General features: G+C 42.8%; 2 protein-coding genes across 2 annotated transcripts in view; one reads left to right on the top strand and one right to left on the bottom strand.

Moving 5' to 3' along the window:
* Nucleotides 1-608: 608 nt before the first annotated feature.
* On the bottom strand, nt 609-10,607 carry scarb2c (scavenger receptor class B, member 2c). The gene is made up of 12 exons (XM_084486980.1): nt 10,384-10,607; nt 9,851-10,008; nt 8,292-8,436; nt 8,000-8,188; nt 7,464-7,555; nt 6,017-6,136; nt 4,830-5,008; nt 3,744-3,862; nt 3,292-3,365; nt 2,557-2,608; nt 2,233-2,385; nt 609-1,841 (listed from the first exon to the last, which is right to left on the bottom strand). Exons 1-12 carry the CDS (start codon nt 10,501-10,503, stop codon nt 1,803-1,805), a joined length of 1,440 nt encoding a protein of 479 aa, XP_084343106.1. The 5' UTR covers nt 10,504-10,607; the 3' UTR covers nt 609-1,802.
* Nucleotides 10,608-17,132: 6,525 nt separating this feature from the next.
* rai14 (retinoic acid induced 14) overlaps nt 17,133-23,423 on the top strand; it is a 32,400-nt gene continuing 26,109 nt past the window's right edge. The window contains exons 1-2 of the mRNA XM_084486431.1: nt 17,133-17,306; nt 18,377-18,439. Coding sequence (XP_084342557.1) covers nt 18,404-18,439 — 36 coding nt within the window. The 5' untranslated portion in view covers nt 17,133-17,306; nt 18,377-18,403. The remainder of the gene's footprint in view (nt 17,307-18,376; nt 18,440-23,423) is intronic.

Genomic DNA, 23,423 nt, shown 5'->3' with positions numbered 1-23,423 from the left:
TTTTTTTTACAAAAGAAGCTTGTATTAACACATCAAACTTGGTTTGACACAAATGCGTCCATCGAAGCCAGTGCTAAATAGATTTTTCGAATGTGTCGAATATCCAACGTCCAATATAAAACCAACTTTACCAGGCTGCCAGAGCGTACTTCCCTCCAATAACATTTGACACCTCGTAATTAGAGGGAAGCGTTTTCAAACTGTTAATAAATAAAAACTCTTCCTTCTGTTTATCAGTTTGATAATACCTGGCAGGGAGGTCAAAGGTTGAGTCTGTGAACACTTTAGCCTTTGAAATGAAGACAGATCCACATCTTCACTTGGCTCGCTATAGCTCATGATACTAAAGTAGAATGAATAATGGATAACATGAATGGTAGCTCATGATTCCTTTGTAGATCTGGCCACCTTTCTGAAGTTTTAGTAATTATACGCATAAACCCCCCTTAACATTTGTCCTCTTTCAGTTTTTGTTGCTGTATTTTAATCGTTTTTAATTACTTCCATGACCTTTTCATCACTATGAAATGTTATTTTCTGACTAATCTAGTATCCATTTGTCCCATAATCATTAATGCAATCAAAACAAATATACAATGTAGTTTGAATCATTTGGTTTTTTATTATTGACAACAGTAGTGCACAGCTCAGTAAATCTTTTTTTAACCTGTATGAGACATTGTAGTAAGACATTGTAGAATATTGTCGAATGCTATTTTATGTTCAGCTATAGAATACAAGTTTTTTTTTTAAAGTGGTGCTCCACTTCTTTGTGATAACAAACATGATAAGGACAAAACACAAAACAAGGAAAACCGCTGATGGACACACAACATTTGATATTGATACTAAAAAGTAAAAGCACACAGCATTCCCATAATATCTCTATTAATAGTGCAAAAATCATAAGAATGGCATGGAGACACATTTATTGCATAATTATATTAGTTAATTGGTTTGTGTAGATGCATGCACAATGTTGAGGTTAACAGATGCTATATGTTCCTGCAATATAATCAGTTATTTATTAGGAAAAATTAACTGCTGGGTCCTCCAACTTTTTTCACCAGCACCTATCCAGAGTTGTATGCTCATGTAACAATCGGGCGGGAAGTGGAACTGTAAACTACTCAATCAATGAAAGCAACCACCACCTCTTCTGTAAAGGTACATGGCCATTTCAATGTGTTGTGTGGAGACAGGAGTGGCTTGGACACCCCATACTTGGTAATCAGAACATATTGCACAACTTTAAAAAGTCAATTTTAAAACATGTAACCCTTATTGACTTAAACCAGTTCCAGACGTTAGTGTCACCAGCATCTTTCTCAAGTAACATTCATGAATTATTTCTCAAAAACAGGGTCGGGCCTCCCTGTTTTAGCAACTCACTGCTGTTCGGCTTATAGACTCACATTAATCTCACATTAAACACATTAATATAATGGGATTTCTATTAGATTGGACTTTATTAAAGTGGCGACATAATAACTTCCATTTTGTCAAGTAAAAAAGTTGAATAATAATAATAAAGTATGTTTCCAACTATAAAAGCAAAATAAGAGAAGAGAAAATATATTAAAGTTTCATTTCAGTCGACCGAGTGGTTAAAGACACACGATAAGAGAGAATGGTGAGACGCCATTTCAACTTCCACTAAAACAGTGTGTTAAAAGCCATATTAAAAGGGTGCGCTGTGGTGACGACGTAACCTTGAGGGGTGATGTTGGGTGGAGTCGGGGACAAAATGGAGGTTTCTTGGCGCTGCTCTCCTCTCCCGCTGCGATGGCTCCTGGGCTGGACTACGAGTTCAGCAGCGGCTGCCGCTCCGCAGCCGAGCTCTGAACCAGACGACAAGAAGGTGGTCAGGCTGTTACTACTGACTCATACCAAGTACTGGTCAGGCTGTTACTACTGACTCATACCAAGTACTGAATCTGATTCAGCGCTGTCCTCCCACACATCCGTCGCACGTTTGCCTAATATCTTCTTCATTTCAATCCCAAGTTGACGTTTGAGATTCAACTTTGAAGTGTTTTGGCCAATCAAAGCATAGAATCTAAAATGGAGAAAGGTTCTCAACATCCGTCATTTAAGGACTATACACTCAAAGGACATTTAAGGACTATCCACTTCCCCGAGCTGAACCCGGGGAAGTGGACTCTGGCCAGTGGGACGTCAATCTACCTTCTAACAACCTGAACACCTGTGTCTACATCCTCCAGTTCTCACCTCTGGGCCCTTCTGCCGACAGACGAGCGCCATGAAGACCACGCCTATAAGGATGGCCAGACCAACGAGCATGAACGGAATGTTCACCACCACGCTCCTCGAGAAGATGACGGCATGGAGCTTTTTGGCCGACTCGTCGTCGATGAGAACGCTCTGGAAAAGGGACGGGACGGGACGCGCGATGTGGAATCAAATTATTGTTGAAATTATTTAAGGTGTGCGAGTGCGTGTGCGTGTGTGTGTGTGTGTGTGTGTGTGTGTGCGTGTGTGTGTGTGTGTGTGTGTGTGTGTGTGTGTGTGTGTGTGTGTGTGTGTGATGCGTACCTCATTTAGATACGCGACTGGAATAATCACCGTCCGGACATTTCCCGTTTGCCTGGAAGTAAAGAACAGATACGGTATGCCGTCAGATACGTGGCAGCAAAATTGGCTAGGAAGTATGTCATCAATGTGCTCAGAGATTATCTTGACATTTATACAACTCTGAAACACATGTGGTCAGGGCATGCCGTCCAAAGGTCCAGACACAGCGCTGATCAGACAACAGTACTCTGTAGTTGACTTGACCTAGTTAGTTATTATACAGTAGGCAGACTTAGTGACCTAGTTAGTTATTATACAGTAGGCAGACTTAGTGACCTAGTTAGTTATTATACAGTAGGCAGACCTAGTGACCTACAGTTAGTTATTCTAGTGGGCAGACCTAGTGACCTAGTTAGTGATTCTAGTGGGCAGACCTAGTGACCTGGTTAGTTATTCTACTGGTTAGACCTAGTAACCTATAGTTAGTTATTTCTAAGAATATAAACAGTACATGGATTCAGGCAGAAACACAATCTGTTGAATACTGTGTGAATACTGTCTGATTGATATCCTATAGTAGATAAATCATAACTATGTTTAGTCAAGGTCAACCTAAAGGTAGTGCAGAATATAAATATAAAGTAGAGATGGTTTACCTGAAGGTAGTGTGGTATATAAATATAAAGTATGTTTAGAAGAAGTTTACTTGAAGGTAGTGTGGTATATAAATATAAAGCATGTTTAGAAGCAGTTTACTTGAAGGCAGAGAGCTTCTCCACCATCACGTTGATCTGGAGCCTCTTGGCCGCCTGCATCACAATCCCAGTAAACTGAAACACAAAATATGATATAATTAATATAAACATTACGCCTAAATAACTAATCAACAATTATTCACCTCAGGCTGAGGTGAATAATTGTTTTAGTATATACTACACGTGAACACAAAAATAAACAAGATAACACTTTTTGCCGGGATTTATTTGTTTGTATTAGCGGTTGATGTGATGAAAACAATATCCCAGTTTGAGATCTCAATCATGGGATATTGCCCAATATCCCGAGATAGCGAACCAATCAAATTGCGCCATCTTAGGAGGTTCATCACAGACAAACCCGATACTTTCAGGTACTTTCTCAAACCAGTGGGGCGATACAGTCGCCGCTCACTGCTTTATTGGGGGGGGGGGGGAGAAGCAGAGTCCTACCGGGTTAATGTCAATGGTGGTCCGGTGCTGCTCCTTGTCCGGTCTCATGCCGAACACGTCATTCACAAACTTCTCATCCGCCTGGTAGAAATGTGGCGAGGACATGATGATGGGAGCGCCTGCGTAGACAGAGAGACAAACATGAGTATCCTCGTCCTACTTGTTGCTGTTTGTTTTCTGTCTTTTGTTTTTCGGCTTTTCTCATTTTCCCCCCCGAATGAAGGACACAGTCCCATGAATAGGTTAACACAGGGCAAGTTGTCGTTCATTCAAGTTTACTGCCATAAAGGGAAGCCGTTAACAACCCCAGACATCACCGTGGCAACCTCGTGAACGTGAGTCACCAACGGAGCCGGCCGCTGAGGGGGCACAGCTATCTTCAGCCCCTGATAACACCGGCGGGATAGTCATCGGTGGTAAGAATACACACGCTGTATACCAGAGTAGAGGCTACTGCACCGCTCTAAAACCACCGACGACCCACTACTGTCCTGCCACAAGAGGGCCGGAACACGCTGCGAAGGACAACAACAGAGGTCGGTCAAGCTGTGCCCGCCCTCGTCGACGTATTGCAACTCTTCTACCATATGAAACAACTCGTCCCCCTTCTCGGCAGCAATGGCAATGATTCAAGGATGACTACGCGCATAACTGACATTTACAAAAAGCTACTAAATAAAACCAGCCCACACAGGCCGCCTCTTCATACGCTGATTCAACAGCGTGGTGATTCACATATTCACTGAAACTTTTTTTTGGCGGTGTACGTAACACTGAATGACCCCTGCACTACTATTCAATTTTTTTTCTAGAAAAAATGTCTAACGTTGATTCGTCGTGAGTGCAGTAGAGTTGCGTGAATGAAGCACTCAGACAGACTCAACTAAATGTTTTAACTGAGGGGGCACGATGTTTTAACTGAGTGGGCCCTGCACCGTTTAGCCCCCTCTCTGCGCCGGGTCTGAAGCCCCCATAGGGCAGAGAGTGATACGGTGAGCTTTTCGTTGGAACCCGGGTCGCTACAAGGCGCGGTGGCTGGCGGTGCCCGACCCTGAACCCGGTCCAGACCCGGCGGTCCGCACTCACCTTGTTTACACGGGCTGACGTTGAGCACCCCGGAGCCCAGGCAGTTCCCTGCAGGGACGCAGAACCCTGCGTTGTCCGGGTTCACCGTCAAGTTGGCGAACACGCTGCTGGGCGGCGAGAAGCGGTACCCGGGAATTCCCTTCACAGTGACGTCCTCAACGTACGTGGCGTACAGAGACCTGGGGAGGACATGTACTTTTTGGTTTAAACACAACTGTGTTGTGATGTGGTTATGTTTACACAAACTGGACTTGGAGAGTCAAGTGAGACTTTGTCATGGTTGTCATTTTTGGGGTAAACATGATTGAAGGTTGTTTAAAAAAAAAACACAGCATGCAAGTTTAACACTCGGACCGATTTGAATTTGAGTGTTCCACGTCCTTCCCAACACTGCCCCCTCCTGGTAGGAGAGTGGAACTGAATGGAGACATGGGCCAACAATGTCTGGTGTTGAAAGAAAATCCTACAGGCTAAAACCAAATGAGTCACAAGACTTACAAATGATCCTATTATTACATTGAAGTTCATTACTATTAAAAGTCTTGGCAGACATCATTTTGTACCTACATACAAAATGCACCTACATGAAAAACATGTTTTCTATTTCACCCTGACCTGATCTTGGCGAGCAGGTTTATAGGTCAAAGGTGAACAGATTGGGTGCGAGCTAGGAGCCAACATTTGAACAAGAGAGGCGAGCGGACTCATGTGGCTGACTCCAGGGACTCAGGGCAACACTGGCCGGCCCAGCGAGCAGCGCCGCTAAATCTGGGTCCTAATCCTGACGTCCAGACCCGAACCACGCTGAAGAAAAGGCTTATTCAGACTTTGGACATTCTTAAGATGACGAGGGGAATGGTGGTGGGAGCAGCCGAACAAAGCTATCCTCATAAAAGGACAAGATTCAATGAAACCTTTTCAGTGACTCTTGTGAGGATCTTGCGAGGATGAGGGAGAAAAAGGCAAAAATAAACGTATCCCTCCACAACGACTGACCCAAGAAACAGACAATCAATCAAAACACTTTGACAAACACCATAGCGACCCGTTCGGATCACGTATGCCAACCGTCAGCCCATGTGTCTGCACATCAAGTCCTCTGAGACGCTCACAGTGGGGGCCGCAGCATTAGCTCCAGCACTGGCGGCTAGCGCTGAAGCTACGTCCACCCCGCCCCCCCGGCCCACCTGCACAGGTCCGAGGAGAACATGTAGAGCGTCTCGTCCTTGGTGACCACGGGGTGGAAGGAGGCTCCGTTGGTGCCGTTGATCATGTTGCACTGCTCCGACGTCCACCAGGCCAGCTGCCTGCAGGCGGGGCAGGAAGCAGCGCACACTCATTATGGCTTTCACTGGCAGACCTAATACAATTAGTTTGGTAAGTGGACGGTGCAGTCCAGTGGTTCGGGGGGGGGGGGGGGTGAGACTCCCAGTTTATGTCCATGTACTGGGTTTGATCCCAAATGTCCTCGGTTGAAAGAAGATGGTTTTTCAGGGCAGGGAATACAACTTGTACACCTTCTTGATGCGTGCCTTTTTATTATCTATGGGCCTGTGTGTATGATTGATAATGCATGTTCTATATTGTGAGTAGGTCTGTGTGTATGATTGATATGTACGTTGTCATATTGTTCATAGGTCTGTACATCATTGCTACTGTATGTTCTAATATTGTCTATAAGCCTGTGTGTATGATTAATACTGTATATTGTGATATTCTTCATAAGCATGTGTGTATGATTGATACAGTATGTTTTGATAGTGTCCATAGGCCTGTGTGTATGATTAATACAGTATGTTGTGATAGTGTCTATACGTCTGTGTGTATGATTGATACAGTATGTTGTGATAGTGTCTATACGTCTGTGTGTATGATTGATACTGTATGTTGTGATAGTGTCTATACGTCTGTGTGTATGATTGATACAGTATGTTGTGATAGTGTCTATACGTCTGTGTGTATGATTGATACTGTATGTTGTGATAGTGTCTATACGTCTGTGTGTATGATTGATACAGTATGTTGTGATAGTGTCTATACATCTGTGTGTATGATTAATACTGTATGTTGTGATAGTGTCTATACGTCTGTGTGTATGATTAATACTGTATGTTGTGATAGTGTCTATACGTCTGTGTGTATGATTAATACTGTATGTTGTGATAGTGTCTATAGGCTTGTGCGTATGGTTGATACTGTATGATGTCATCAGTTTGTATTATTTTAAACCGGCCATTTTAAATTGCCCAATGAGGGACAAGTAACATATTTTTATTTGATTGTCAACCTGTACGACTTCTTGAACAAGATGAGCAACCGCCAGCTGCACTTTAATGACATCCAAAAAACGAAATGGACATACAGTAATGTCAACGCTGGCTTTCGCCCGTGATTTTGGATGGGAAAACAAGCGATTTGATTCTAAATGAGGAGACCAATCAGGCATGATCAACTTCAGCTCTGAAACAGTGATGACATTAAGACCTAATCACCTTCCATCCCTATGTTTCCATCAATATCTTAAAGGCTTCCATAAGATCAACAACTCAATCAGCACCGCTGATTACATTAAAAATCAAAAAGTCCTCTCTCTTATCACCAATTCTTAAAGGAATATAATTAAATTTAATGTACCTTTCATCCTTCCACGTATCGACTCTAGCAAAGTCTGTGTAGTTTGTTTCACCAGTGAAGAACACATATTGTCCATCATTAGTAGCATTGGCCTGTGGGGAAAAAAACAGCACACAATAAAACCAAAAGCTGGTTAAATAATTTACTGCAAAAAGTATTTCTCTAAAACTTTCAGAATGTTCCTTTGCTACATTTAATCTTAGTGATTGTTAATTGTCTGTTAATAGGGACGGACCTTTCGGCTAGGAGTCAAACACTCTTACCACTAGATTATTCTGTCCAGGCATATTATGAGATCATATATTTAATATTAAAAAGGTTTCACCCTTTCAAAAGAGTCTGAAAAAATGTGTATCCATGAATATAATTCATGATAAAATAATATTACACATGAATATATTTCAGCTTCAAATAATATAATCTATGAATATAAATCATGATAAAACAACAATAATATATTTCACGATAAAACAACATTCCACGGGACTATAACTAATGATAAAACAATGACTATAATCCGTGATCTGGTCCGCTACCTTGTAGAAGAGGCCGAACATGTCGTCCAGCTCGGGGAAGATGGGCTTGATGGCCTTGAGGAAGGGGTCCTCGTAGCCCCACAGCAGCTCCCCCACCGTGCGCGTGGTGAAGAGGCCCTCGCCGCTCGACGTCATGTAGGCCGCGATCGGGTTCGCAAAAAAGCTGTCCTTGTATTTCTCCATCACCGTCTGTGAGTGGGGAGGGGAGAGAGAGCGACAGGAGAGATGAAGACACTCAGGAGACTATAAACACAGGGCGTCTAGATGTGGGGTCACGGTTCTCCTGGCGTACCACGGCCGGGACGTTCACCGTCCGGATGAGGTCGCTCTCCGGGCCTACGGACATGTCCGCTTGGAAGATGTAGGTCTTGGGGTTGACCGCGGCCACCTTGGTGCCGTTGTCCAAGAAGACCACTCCCTCCATGGGCCGGTACTCTCTGTGGGAAAGGAGAGGATTCACTAAGGACGGTGTAGACATTTATCAGCTTTAGATCCAACGGGACGTGCAGTGAATTTAGACACACGTCACTATTGAGCAGGTACGCCCATCTTGTTTAGATGGGAACCATCAAGCTTCCTCTTATATGACAGTACCGCTTCATAAGCATCTGCTCAACTCTGCTACAAATGAGCAACGTTTTTATGTTTCTTTCACAACACCCACTACTCTCCTAGATCAGAAAATAGTGAAGATTCGCCCTTAAGGGTGCCTTCAGGTATGCTGTGGGAATTCCTCCTAACCACTACAACCTATCCTGCCCCCTAGACATACCATGGCAATCCTCTAGAGCCAGACCGTGTGGTGGTCTCACATTGAACTCTCTGTGTATGACCGGCATACCTTCCTGCTATGACAATACCAGTGTTCACTGTAGTTGTATATTAACCAGAGTGTAACCCCTGCATAGTGTATGCTCTAAAGGTCTACACACACATTCCAGTAAAACCCTGATTATCCTCTTCAATGTGGGTTTGTTGCTCCAGAACGCAACCCGAAGTTCAGGCGGTCGGATTATAACATGCTAGTTACAAGAGGTCTCTGCAGGGTAGGAGAAGCTAATGATAATATTATAACAGGTACCACTGCTAAAACAATAGGTGTGGAGTGGGCCTGATGTAAGAGACGTCCTGGTGCAAAACGTGATGTGATCATAATGTTATCCATAGCAGTCTGGATGACCTTTGTGCTGAGAACTACGGTGGGAGGCTTACTGTTTGTAGTCTTTGACATAGTTGGAGAAGTGATGAAGTGATACAGTGAAACTGACTGACCGAGGAAGTGTGAATAAGTGAGCACATGACTGACATTGCTCAATGATGTTAACAAGCAGATCAATCACGTGGCATTGACTGGGCAGACCTCAGCATCATATTTGGTGTTAAAACCTTTGTGTAAATGTTTACATGTGTAGTTTGGTCTATATGTATGTATATCTATATTTGTATGCGTGTGTTCTGTCTAAATGTATGTATATCTATACTTGTATGCTTGTGTTCTGTATAAATGTATGTATATCTATACCTGTATGCGTATGGTCTGTTTGTTTGTATATCTGTACGTTACCTGTATGTGTATGGTCTGTGTGTTTGTAGATCTGTACCTTTAAGCATATGGTCTGTGTGTGTGTAGATCTACACCTGTATGAATGTATATATGTACGTTACCTGTATGTGTATGGTCTGTGTAGATCTACACCTGTATGAATGTATATCTGTACGTTACCTGTATGTGTATGGTCTGTGCGTGTGTAGATCTACACCTGTATGAATGTATATATGTACGTTACCTGTATGTGTACGGTCTGTGTGTGTGTAGATCTACACCTGTATGAATGTGTATCTGTGCATTACCTGTATGTGTATGGCCCACTCTCAATAACAGCTGGCCTGTCCCCATCCAAAACTTCGAAGGGATTTGTCAGATTAAAGAAATAGAACTGCATGTAAACCGGAGGCGGTGGATTCTTCCAGGCTTCAAATGACTCAGTTCCATTCTTCAACAGCACTTCCTGTGGGGGGAGATTATCCTTATAGATTAACCATGAACCATCAACAAGACATACTGCTGGAGATCAAATGCTTGGTCTGGTCCTCACTTGGTCCTTATTGTTATCATGACGTAAACATAACGTTAATCACATACGTATCATTATTAACTGGTCATTTGATATCGTTGTGACGTGCGCAAATAAAATCACAAAAAAAGCAAGCCTTAAGTCTTCACAAACTACACAAAATCTCTTGTTGTTTTACATCGTGAAACATGACTTCTGAAGCTACCATTAGTTATGAAGACACGATCGTTATCCAAGTCCCCCACTTCAGTATTTTATACATATTATATATATATATATATATCAGTCTCATAACAGAGGATTGTTTACCTTCTTCACCATCGAGTTGAGGGCGTTTGGAAACACACTGGACAAAACCAGGGAGATCCCTGCTATCAGGATAAGAATGGAGAACACGCCCAGGCTGTAGACGCAGCAGGACCTCAGCATTTTGTCGGTAAAATAAGTGTAACGACGACAGCTTAGGGCTAGCTCACTAAGCAGCAGCAGCAGCCTTGCTGATGTAAAGTGTCGAGGCGTTTTGTTTTGCTGCTCTGAGAGCAGGCATCGCCTCGTCATCTAGCCCCGCCCACTATTTTCCGGTTGACGTCATGCAGGACCGTGGCCGCGCCCAGAGTGGGCGGGGTTAAACAGGGCCTCGACGGTGATAGGATTGTTCAGCTGCAAATCGATTTTAAATCATTTCAATATTTTTCGATCGATTTCCTATAGCTAATATATGCTGTATATGCCCAATGTCAAGTATGGCTTTATTTTATACATGACGTTGATGATACAATTAACGTTAATTGTAAAAACTCAAATTCTAAATGTGTGCTGCATCTAAAGGGTTAGAATCGTGTCTGCCAGACATACTGGCGGATAAACACAATGTATGTACAGTTGTACATATGTACAGTAGGCCTATATACAGTCCAAATGGCATAACAAGACGTACGAAAGTCATTGGGACTATATTACAATACATCTTTAAAATAATAGGTTAAATGTTAACAATAGACGCCTATATCTATGCTCTACCTTCTTGTTTGTTGTTAGTGTGTAGGAGGTCACTGGGCCTGGCGCTAGAGGAACCTGACCTTTAAGAGGCGCTGAGTCAAGTCAGGCTGAGCGCACGGTAATGGTTTGGCCTCGTTTTGTTTTATTCACACAGCAGGGTTGATTTCTTAAAATCACATGCAAGTACCCCGGTTTAAGGGAAAACAGTGCAGTGAATCACTGATGATAACGTGCAATGTGTAGAGTTCAGTTGTTTTGTAGTTAGGGGCTCACATTTAGATGTTTAGAGTAAGGTGCAGTATAAATGCTACGCTGAATACGGTTTCGTTTGGTTTGGTTAGCCCATCTGAGGATACAGAACGCGCCCCTGCATGTATGTAGTTCACTCCTGGTAAACCGTTTTCCTGTAGGTGTGTAAATGGTGTGGGGGTACATCTACCGGTAAGTTACTCACGGTAAGGTGGTTTATTGAGTGGAACGAAGAACAAGGACGTAATGTGTTCACACATTACCCATTGTGCTGTCCTCTACCCCAGTTAGAGTTAGATAGTTGGATAAGTTAGATAACTCCTCTTCCAAGAAAGCACGCAGACGACACCTTCCTTCAGTCAACTCTTCCTTTATGGTCGCTTGAAAATAGGGTAAAACAACAATGTTTTCCAAGGCCAACTTGTAGCTAGAGAATCAGCAGACGGAGCGGAGCGCCTCGTGTTCTGATGTGTGAGAAACGCTGACGGAGCGTGCAGCTGGTAACCATGACAACATACAACAAGACGCATTGCCGAGCACTAATAACTTCCGCCAGTAGGTGGCATCAGTTATAAAACGAATCATTCAATTACATTTAACATACACGTAACAGGACACCCATTATTAAAAGTATTTTCTGAAGATATTGTGGTATCTCCTACACTTTAAATACTGTAACTTTGTTGATGACCTTGAGAGGTAATTTTTTATGTATTTACTATTTTGAGGAAAAGGAGAATACATCCAGCTGTCAAGCTGAACAAACGTTAATGTTTTTCGCCTCTTTTTGTTTAATGAATACAGTTGTCGGGTTTATGAACACACCTCTCCTACCAGGCTATGGGAGTAACAATTATTACTCATGGTGAACAGGTGCTAATCAACCAAAAGCTGCGGGATCCTGAATTCCTGTTTCCTGAGCCATTGCATTGAGTGACAGACTTGAGGTTTCCAGAGATGGCTGCTCCATGAGAACTATAAAGGGAGATCTAGCAGCAGCTTCATCAGCTGACCAACTCTGCCAACACAGAACTGCTCTACAAGCTTGCAGTATCAGTCCAAGACGAGGTTGAAGAAGATTTGCCAGGCAAGGATTTGACTGATCAGAAACTCTTTGACTTCATTGTTGACTTTTTGAGAATTGAACAGTTGAAGAGCCTTGAGCACCAAGGGATGGTTCGCCTGCCTGTCTTCTGTGACCTCATTGATGAACTGCAAACGCCACAGACAGATGTTGGACAGCAGCAAGCATCTGATGAAGAGGACTCAGAGTCTATGTCAGAGACTCAACCAGTAGAAGTAGGAAGTGTTCACACAGCCCCAACCTTCAGTGGTTGCTGATCGGGTGTCTGGTTTGGTTAAGTTAACAGGTGTAGCGGCGTCGCTGCCTCGTAGAGAATTTAAGATTCATGCTGGTCAAGTTACTGATTTTCTATTCTGATTTGAGTTATAACTTATGTAGGCAAATTGATGAAGGGCATGCCGAAAGTTTCAGAGACTGAGATCATTAGAACAGGGCTCAAGATGATCATGCCAGTATCCATTCAAAAGGAAAAATGGCCAGATGACTTAGACCACCTTCTTGAGTGTGAGCAGGAGGTTGCACGACAAATGCTCTACAAAGAATCCGACGTGTTTTCTCAAGAATAGGGGGACGTTGGCTACATTTCCGACTTGGAGCTGAAGATCCACACAACAGATGACAAGCCTGTTCAGAAAACCTACAACTCCATTCCCAAACTCCTGTATAACGAGGTAAAGGAGCATGTTCTTGACAGAGTTCGGGCCAGGAAATCGGTGTCAGCGAGTTCTTCCCCAGTGGTTTGCTGGGAAAGAAAGACCAAAGCCTGTGCCTGTGTGTAGACGCTCGTGAACTGAATAGTACAATTGCTACGCTCAATACATTTAGATATGGACATAGCAAGATAGTATATGTCAGGAGACATTATTTAAAGCAGGGAAGAGTGTAAAGGGTTAGAATTGTGTCTACCAGACATAAATATGCATTGAGTGTAAAGGGTTCAAAACAATGCACAGTCATGTGAAAAAGTTAGGACACCCCATGAAATATGTAGTTATTTTTTAGGAAATATGGACCTATCTATATTTGATCTTCTTTCAAGAAGATCAAATATAGATATATGTGTGATAGATAAAGGTGATATAATGGAACAAAAGACAATGAGGATCTATCCTTTATTTTACAAAGAATGAACCAAAATGCCAATTTCTGCTGGGTTAGGACCCTGTGCCCTAATAGCTGGTATTGTCCCCTTTGGCTGAAATGCCCTCAATTAGATGTTTCCTGTAACTGTCTACCAGTCTCTGACATCGGTTGGGAGAAAGTTTATCCCACTCTGTAATCCATGCAGAATACTTTCAGCTGTGTGATGTTTGAGGGGTGCTTGCATGCCCAGCCCATTTAAAATCACCCCACGTTATCTCAATAGGATTAAGATCCAGGCTTTGACTTGGCCATTCCGGAACTCTCCACTTCTCTCTTTTGATCCATTCCTCGGTACATTTACTGTAATATTTGGGTCATTGTCATTGTTGCATGGTCCACATCCCCTTCAGCTTAAATCTTCAGACAGATGGTCTCACATTTTCCTCAAGCACTATAAATATACTATAAATAATTCATGGTGGATTCTATGATGTTGAGCTGGCCAGGCCCTGCTGCAGCAAAACAGCCCCAGACCATGACATTTCCACCTTTCATAGTTGGTATGAGGTTCTTGTGCTCAAATGCTGTCTTTGGTTTGCACCAAACATCCATCCTGTTACTGTACTCAAATAATTATATTTTGTATCTGTCCAAAGCACATTGTTCCAGAAGTCCTTTTTTTTCTCTAGGTGTTCTCTGGCAAGTCTTGCCTTATTGTTATATATGTTTATTTTTGAAAAGCAAGTGTTTCTTACTTGCACACCTCCCATGCAAATCACACATGCATTCTCTTTCTAATAGTATATGCATGTACTTTGACATCAAAGTACATGCATCTGAGACTTCTTTAAGCATCTTATGGTCTGCTCTTGGGCTGAACTTGCTAGGACAGCCTTCTTTAAAGGACGACCTGGGCATGTTGGCAATTGTCTTAAACGTCTTCCACTTATAAATGATTATCCGCACAATGATTGATGGTTGATTTCTTATTGCCTCAGAGAGCTCTCTTGATGTTGCCATTCAGTTTGATGTATTTAGTTATATTATGTTCATCTCTAATTAATGTAAAAATGAAGATCAAATTTTCTCTTCATGGAGTGTCCTAACATTTTCACATGATACAAGTTAGCAAATGGCAAAAAGAGATTTTCAAAAGCCATTGGGACTATCATAGTTAATTGTTGAAGTAAGTTAAATGATAAAAATAGACACTCATATATATATATATTTGTATCACAGTTTTAATTGCATATCTTCTTAAATCGAATAAGAACAATACAGTAAGTACAAAAATGGAACATTTAAATAGTCTTGCAACTTTGAGAAGCTGGAAACAGCTTCTCAAAGTTCTCTGTAAAGGTTTCTCTGTCAAGAGAAACCTTTCTCCGTCAAGGTTTCTCTGATAAAGATTAACTTGAATGGCGCACTGATGAAGATGGGACATTGGGACGTTTGTTTGACGCAAAAACAACTCTTTATCACATGCCCCATGTCATCATGCAAACTCTTCAACATTGCATGATTTAGTTAGTCAGGAAGGACTAGTTGCCTTTTGCCCAGTCTTAAGGTATAGAGTACTCCATCATTCACCTCCAGCTTGTTAGGGTTAGGGTCCACTCGTACAGTAATCGTCTCATCTGTCTCCCTATAGTTCTTTTCTCTCTCATTGGGGGGGTCATTGATTTTGAGTTTCTAGGTCACAACTTCTTTGATCGCTGGATTGCTTATGTTTTCTGGTATAACACTATCCGTCAACAAAGTACCTTTCTCCTCACAGTTGAGTAGCAATGTACTCACTCAGGTGCTACCTTGCAACACTGCAGACACCACCTCTTGTCACTATCGGCCTATACTTGATGTCAAAGTGGATTTCTGCCAACTCCCCCACCCACCTGTGTCCCACCCAATCCTGCAGTACTCATCTTCATTTGATGCATGCGGGTGCAAAACAAATGGAAGATCCAAGTGCGGGTTGGCCAGAATGAAAGGGTTAGTCAGCCGTTCTACAAACCTCGACAACACACTCTGGTGTTCTGCTCTCCAGGTAGTGTCACAGGTGAAAGCAATTCAAACCCAGCAGATAAAGTCCATTTATTTGAGGCAGAGCAAGCCTTCAGCTCTATCAATTACAAAATGAACTCCCGCCTCACAGGAAGAATCCAAAAACACAAATAATAGGGCACAAGGCCTCCGTCCAAAGAATAGTCCACTGGCAAGAAAAGAACAGCAAAAACCAGCAGCAACCAGGCCGGCAGAATACAGGGCATTGTGAACTGACTAGGTAACCTAAGAACAATCGGACAAGGTGGCACTAACAGCACAGGGTGTCCTGTGGTGGTTACTGGGAAGATGTGGGCCACACTTCGGGTCGCCGACACGCCTCAGCCTTTAGCTGATCAGCTGACATTGAGAACCTTAATCAATGACAGATGGCGATTGTTTACATCGATCTTGTAATAACCGGTAGTGAAGCCCACAATTCACGCAAAGCATCACAGGGCAGTGGAAACTTGTGGATAAATAGGAGTTTACACACAATGAGGAACAGGTGAGCAGGAAAAAAGGCGGGAAACAATGGCAGGATGTACAGGTGAGAGATGGAGTCAGAGGCACAAACAAAAATAGACACAGACACATGGACAGACACAATAGACACATGGTGGACAACAACAGAATAACCAGCATCTGGCCACAGAGTCCTTGACCTTTATCTCCATTCTTCACCCAAACTTTACCTTTTCTGGTCTAGGGTTTGGTGGCCTGCCCACTCATCTCATATAGACACCCATATATATTACTATAAGATAATATAAATAGTTCTATGTGCTTACTAAAGTTGATCCTTCTAGATGTATTTTTTTTTCTAACACTATTGTATACATAATAATATATATATAATACATTGTATATTCTTCTCCTTAAACGACTTTCATATTCTTGAACAATGTAATGCAACATTCATTCTCAGATGTTATTTTATGCATTTTTGTTTTAATTTGTAGTTTTAAGTGAAACAGTGGTCTAATGACTGCTGAGTGAACTCATATAAATACTATACATAAATACAACACGATCACCACTCTAGGTCTAGAACCTTACGTCTGTATTTTTTTTATATTACAATGCGCAATGTTTTAGTTGAAAGGGTTGGGAGGTGTTAAGGGTTGTAGCACAGGCCTCCTATGGACGGATTAGCGGTGAAAATTAAACCTCTCCACTAGATGTCACTGTCGAGAAATTAGTCAAGACTCCCTAGGAGATGATATTCAGACAGAAGCGGTTAGATAGCTTTTTGCAATTTTTATATTAAATATATTGACAGGGGGCGTATCAGCAAACAGTAAATAAGTGTAATAATTATAATACAAATGTAATTACACTAAAATAAGTAAATTACATAAAATTAATTTGTGCTGTATTCTAATCCATTCTACTATATTATATTGTAATGTTAGGTTAAAGAAAATGTCTGTAAACACCGCTTTAAACAACACGCGAGTGGGAGACCGCGGAGCTCGGGGCTCGATCACAGGAGCGTTTGGGCATGTGACGTCACCCTCCTAAACCGGGTAACGAGCTCGCGAGTGCAGAGCGAGAGGCAGGATTCCCGGATAGCTCAACTTTTAATTCTTCAGCCCGCTCGGGACGGCGGTGTAGAGGGTGCTCTGTTGTGTTCTCCCTCTTCCTCTCAGTCGTGTAGGTTATAGACTACACACCAGACGATACTTCGGCTTGTTGTTACTCAGGCTTGCTAATCTTTTTTCGCTAAACCAGCGCCTATTTTTTGGGCTGTTTCTACGACTTCCAACTTTTAAAGGTAAGTGTTCCTAAAGCCAAAGCGCGAAGTGGCTGCTGAGTGCTGACCAGTAGTAACGCTGTGCTTGTTTGAGTGAACCCGCTGCCTCATAAGTTGTTTCTTAACGTCAACAAACACCTTTATTGCGGTGTGTTAGTGGTACAGTGCACTGTGATCGTCCGGAGTGTGTGTTAATACAGTCCACTTCAATGATCCAGTGTGTGTGTTCAGACAGTCCACTGTGATTGTCCTGTTGTGTTAATACAGCGCACTTCAATGATCCAGTGTGTGTTCAGACAGTCCACTGTGATTGTCCTGTTGTGTTAATACAGTTCAATGATCCAGTATGATGGTGTCGATACAGTCCACTGTGATGATCCAGTGTGTGTGTGTGTGTGTGTGTGTGTGTGTGTGTGTGTGTGTGTGTGTGTGTGTGTGTGTGTGTGTGTGTGTGTTGATTCAGTGCACTGATTGTCCAGTGATTGTTTAATACGAAAGGTCTGAGAGAACAGACATGTTTATTGTTTCAAACTAAAAAAAGGTGAACCCTCCTTGCAAAAGTACGTGAATTAACTGAATCCGATTTTTGGGAAATCATGCAAATATGCACAGCCTATTAGGCAACATGCACTTCGCATTCATTCTCCAGGATGGTAGTGATAACTTACTGTTCGGGTATGCACCAAGGAAAAGCCTTTAATTATCATTTATATGTGCTCGGCTACCTAACTAACTCATCGAACGTATTGCAACTATGTTATTACACTGCACACTGCATTCTCCTTTCTCGTAACACCATAGAAGGAAAATCACTGCCTTTGCATAGACATGGCAACCCCATTGTTGGCCACAAAGCGATTTTTATTTCAGTGTTTTCATAAAGAGAGGGTTAGCAGCACTGGAATCCTAACTGCTTCTGATATATGCATGTGTTCCTAGAAGTCGAATTCCTTTAACAATGCTGTAGTTTATTTGGACTAACGTCGGCGCATCTGTGAGCTGACCCTAGCTCTGTTCCTGTAGTGATCTGGTGATCTGGTGTGGTAGGATAGGAAAACCATTAACTATCAGTCTTGCCCTTTTGTTCCCAGCCTCTCCCTGCATGGACCAGTTGGAACATGAAGAGCCTCAAAGCCAAGTTTAGGAAAAATGATGTAAGTTGTTTACTTTCTGTTTGTGTTTCTATGTTATTTACTCTCTGTTACGTTTCTATGTTGATGTCTGCTGTAATGACAGCTGAGTCTAATTTTGTCTTGAAGTGCTCTCTTTTTTATCTGTAACATCTACAGAAAAGGTCCACTTCTCTTAGGATGTTAACTGTTTGTTCGTTAACTGTTTGTTTGAAGCAGATATACAAGTGTATATATAGTATAATTCCTTTATAACAAAAGCATAATGCTGCTCATCTATTTCCTCAGCACCTTTCCTTACTTGGAAGACAACGATAAAGACATAGTAATAAAGACAGTCAGTCAGATAGATACACAATGCTGCCGGTTATAACTGGTCATGCTTCTGGCTGTTGAGTAGTCGTCTAGACTCCAGACAGACAGAAAGTGGTGTGACTGTAGCGTGTAACTAGCCATCCTTTCTCCAGCTGAACATGCCTCTAAGCTGTTCCAGACATGCGTTGGATGTTCTCAACGATGAATCATGAGTTTTGGTTTGAGTTTTTGTCCTTGTTGAAGTCAGCCATTCCCTGCGAGGTTCCCTCACAGGAAGTGAGGCGTCTACCGGGTGTTATGACTCATCTGTTGTCACGGTGACCATGATGACACCAGAGGCTATTCGTAGGAAAAGCCTGGTGGGGCATCCGCCAAATAGGACAGTTGGTTGGGTTGAAGACAGAGGTTATTAAGAAAAGGGCAAAGATAATGCGTGTCGCAACATGTGGGAGAAACCCGGAATGAGTCGTATGACTTTTACACAAAGACTAGATGATGTTTGGCCTCTTTAATTGACTGCATGCGACTTAATACCCAGTGTTAGAGTAAAGTGGATCCCATCATCATATATTTGACACAACACAAGAGCACGGTGCTTTAATGGCACTTGTCGCTATGCCAGAGAAGTAGAGTGCAAAGACTGACTTTACTCTGCAATTAAAAGAATGCAACCACAAATCAACCTTTGAGGCCGTTTTAAACATGAAATAATGATGTTTATAGGAAACCAACCTGTTTCAGGCAATCCAGCCCGATCCAGCGGGGTTCTGGGCCAGGGAGCTGATTACATTCATTATGCCTCCACAGCCCTTAGCCTACCCTCCTACACTCTCCTACACCCGGTGGCCTACACCCGGGATCACTGCCTCGCACCGTGGGAAAGTAAACACAATATGGACCTCAGATATTGCTGCCATATCAGAGAAAAATGACATGCGGATGATTGCGTTGCTAGGCGATGCAAGTATTTGAATAAATGGCCTTGCTTTGTATCTGTGTGGTATTGACCGTTTATAACTCTGGGGGTGGGGTGGGGGGGGGGGGCTTATAGCCATTCCGTTTACATAGAGGACCTTGGAGGCGGTGGCAGAGAACGAACGCGGCGCACTGATGCTGTATGGACAGGAGAGCCTCCGTTGTGCGTTGGTGTAGCGTGGGGGTGTTGTGGCGGAGACACAAAGATGTAATATCTGGATGTGATTGTTGCTTAGAAACTAGACTGATCACGACTGCATAGCAGACACGGATCTGACACACAACTCTGAAACCCTTTGCAAGCATTATCATTTTTGTCTTGCATTTTCGGTACTGCAGTCGGTTTTGATATGCCTGGTGTGAATCAATCTATAACAGGGTTTTGCAGTGGATGACCAGCCTGTAGTAGCTAACCTCCAATCAATGACAGAGAAGTGGATTACATGCCGATCCTTTCCAAACTGCATGTTGTAGAGTAGTAGTCCTGACGGGTCAATGCTGTGTTCTAATTATTCAAGGGCATTTGGCCCTCATGGGCCATGGGTTGGGTAATGATTATGGACTGATCTCTGACCAGTGTTTTGCAGCAGTGTGCAACATGTGCATTGTTCGCTATATAATGCCTGTGGGCATTTGAATTTCAATTTGTATCCACCTTTCCCTTTCCAATATGTTATGAGTTTCTGTGGTTACACAGCCATGCAGAGAAAGACCGAACCATAACCAAATCACAGCAAATATGCCTATAGCTGTGCTGGCTTGTTTCTCTCACACTGCAATATGTTTTTATCCAATCGTTTTTATTGTATTTATTCTTAATCAAGAGAAATTGTGAGAAAATATTCCCTGGCTTCTATTTTTAAGTTATGAGTCTCAGTGATGGATTGCAGAGGAATGCCCCCACCCCAAACTCCCCCTTGTGTAAAACCCAGCCGTCCAGCCATCCAGCCATTAATTCTTCACAATCACTGGAGGAGAAGCAAACCTCCTCTTATAAATAGCCTTTTTGTGAAGTCATGCAGTTGCAACAGCCTCCTGTCATGTTCTAGCTGAGGTTCAGGGACTTTTAAGTGGTGTCTAATCTCATCCAAATCTGATTTGTTGTCTTGATGTTCCTCCAGCCCAGAGCACTGCACACAGTCAGTGTTGTCTGGATCTCCCCCAAACCCAGTGAACTACATACCGGTACAATACCCTGACTGCTCTGCACTCACAACTCACTTCAGGCCTTGCTAACTTTCTCTCCATGTTTTAGTCATGAGCTCGGAGCAAAGAAGGCTTTCACATTACCAGGGGAATGAAAGGTCGGTATTTTGGTTCCACGAGACTGAGGCTGACAATGTCCGGGTTTTAGGCCTGGCCCACACTTTTTTTTAACCATTCAAAGCTTTCAAAGTAGGAGTGTCCTGTATGACACAACCTACATAATTAATGATTAATACGGAAGTTGTTTTGGCAATACCATGATTGACTACAATGACTAACGTGCCCTCAAACAAGGTTTAACGCCGGGGGTGTTGGAAACCCTGGAAGTCATGGAACGTCATGTAAAAGCATAACACAAACACAATCAATCAATCAATCAACTTTATTTCCAGACTCATGCTCCGATAAATACACATATCATACACATACACAGACCTATTTGGATTGACTTTCCTATTCCTGTCATTGGGAAAGCAAAAAAAAAAGAGTTTTTTAAGAACATACTACTTTACGTTTGGTAAATGTACCTCACATCAGTGTCATGAACGTCAAATGTAAAATGTTTTTCTCAAAACCAGCCTACATTTTCTATGCGTCTGCACAGAGGTAAGAGCTCTCGGTGACCTGATAAGTGCAGCCTCAGAGGACCCTGGCCATGTTCAATCAAGGCACTGTGAGCAGGTGTGCCGCTGTCATACCAGGTCATGGTGAATCAGAGAGTGTGTGTGTGTGTATGTGCGTGTGTGTGTATCGTTCTGCTGTCTCTCTAGACAGCAGAGTGTCAGTCTGGGTCTGGCTGGAACGTGTCTGTGGAAGCCATTGGTTGTCAGGGAGGGCTACACTTTATGGATGATTTAGGTTTAAGCGTGCAGGTTCTTCCACCGATTCATATAAATGTGTGTGTGTGTGTGTGTGTGTGTGTGTGTGTGTGTGTGTGTGTGTGTGTGTGTGTGTGTGTGTGTGTGTGTGTGTGTGTGTGTGTGGGTGGGGGGGGGTGGCTTTGGGGGAGCAACGTTCACCAAATGTTCAGAAAAGGTATGCTGGGTCTTTGGGAATGTGCTTGGCCATGGCTGCAATGGAGAGACTTCCAGGCTCTTGTTAGATTGTAGATATGGCCGGCAACCTCTCCCTTGCCAATCAGTTGTGTTCCTGGACCCAGTTCTGTAACGCGATCCCCCCCCACAGGTCTGGCTGTGTTTTCTATTTCAGTTCGAAAACACTTTTGTTCCGTACCGAGCTGTAACAGTTTGAATGGTTTCAAAGCACTGTGTTGTGTAACTACCACCATCCCTGGGTAATCGTTGGATGACTTTAATGCAGGTCATGTGGTTTTCTTCTTGTTACTTTGGTTACTTAGTTATACAACACTTTACAATTCTTTGGAGTGCATGGAGGGAAACATAGTGGAAATGCTTTTTTTATTTCACCCCCTCATTCTATTCGAACAAAAAAAATGAAACAGCAGCCTGTATATATTTCACAAGGCGACGTTCACCATAATCCACATATCTTGTTCCTGAGGATGATCACGGAGAACAATTAAAAAGTCTTCCTGGCGTTTGTTCTGGCACTCGGAGCGGCACAGACCTCCTGCCATGGAGGTGTTTCAGTGCCTGGACACACGCAGCAGCAGCAGCAACAATGACAAACAATGAGAGAATTCATTTCCAGTTCACTTGTGTGGTGGAATTTCACCTATTTATGTAGTCTGGTGAGGTCATGCCCACTGTTGAGCTGGTCACATGAGCAAAACCAAAACATCGACAAATGGACGGTAAAGCCAATCCATTAGGATTTGTAAGGTTGTTCTTCTATGTATTTGGAGGTTTGGGATTATTCTCCAGGTGTATTATTAATACATTACAGCTTATGCAAAACGGATGCTTCCAGTCCCTGACTCTGATTGTCTGGAGGCAGCTTTGACTGCATCACGATTCATTTTGAGGATTAATGTTCCGCCAATCACAAAGTATGCTAGCCAGTGTTGCTTTGCAACCATTTTGCTTTCATGAGGAAATATACTGTTTTGCAGAAGATGGATCTCGATTGATTCGTAAAATATGAATGATGAATTGCGGCCTCTCTTGGCAGCATTTTAGTTTATCATCTGCCGTCAAGCACTTTGTGCAGATACAGAAGATGCGAGCCATTACATCGAGCCAGGGGCTACACACTGGCCCTCAGCAGGACCCCTAGTCTAAGAGGTTGTTGTCTCCGTTCCAGGGAAGTGATACTGATTGACACGACTTCGGCGTTCAGTCACATGAGGATAGTTCACCAAGGTTGTATTACGATACCCTTAAATATAATGACATTTCCTGAGCTGTTTTGGTGCCCGAGGAAGTATTGAGAGACTTGTGTTTTTAGTTATACAATATAATGTTTAGGCTAACACAACCGAGCTGTGTGATGCGTGTCAGTCCTGGTTCAGTCAGGAGTCAGGATTCTGGAGACCTTGGAGAGGGTCTGTGTTCTGCTGTGGTTGATTATGTTACACACACGCACACGCAAT

The sequence above is a fragment of the Micromesistius poutassou genome (genome assembly GCF_964030765.1).
Source record: "Micromesistius poutassou genome assembly, chromosome: 22".
Classification (NCBI taxonomy): domain Eukaryota; kingdom Metazoa; phylum Chordata; class Actinopteri; order Gadiformes; family Gadidae; genus Micromesistius; species Micromesistius poutassou.
The sequence above is the reverse complement of the archived record's forward strand: the minus strand, read 5'-3'. Positions and strand labels throughout refer to the sequence as shown.

What these genes read in the sequence shown, in the direction of transcription:
- scarb2c (XM_084486980.1), bottom strand. Translation starts at nt 10,503, where the DNA reads ATGCTGAGGTCCTGCTGCGTCTACAGCCTGGGCGTGTTCTCCATTCTT. An exon ending in AGTGGGCCATACACATACAG is followed by an intron (nt 8,437 to 9,850) that starts GTAATGCACAGA and finishes CCTTTCCCACAG; the next exon opens with AGAGTACCGGCCCATGGAGG. An exon ending in TGTTCGGCCTCTTCTACAAG is followed by an intron (nt 7,556 to 7,999) that starts GTAGCGGACCAG and finishes TTTTCCCCACAG; the next exon opens with GCCAATGCTACTAATGATGG.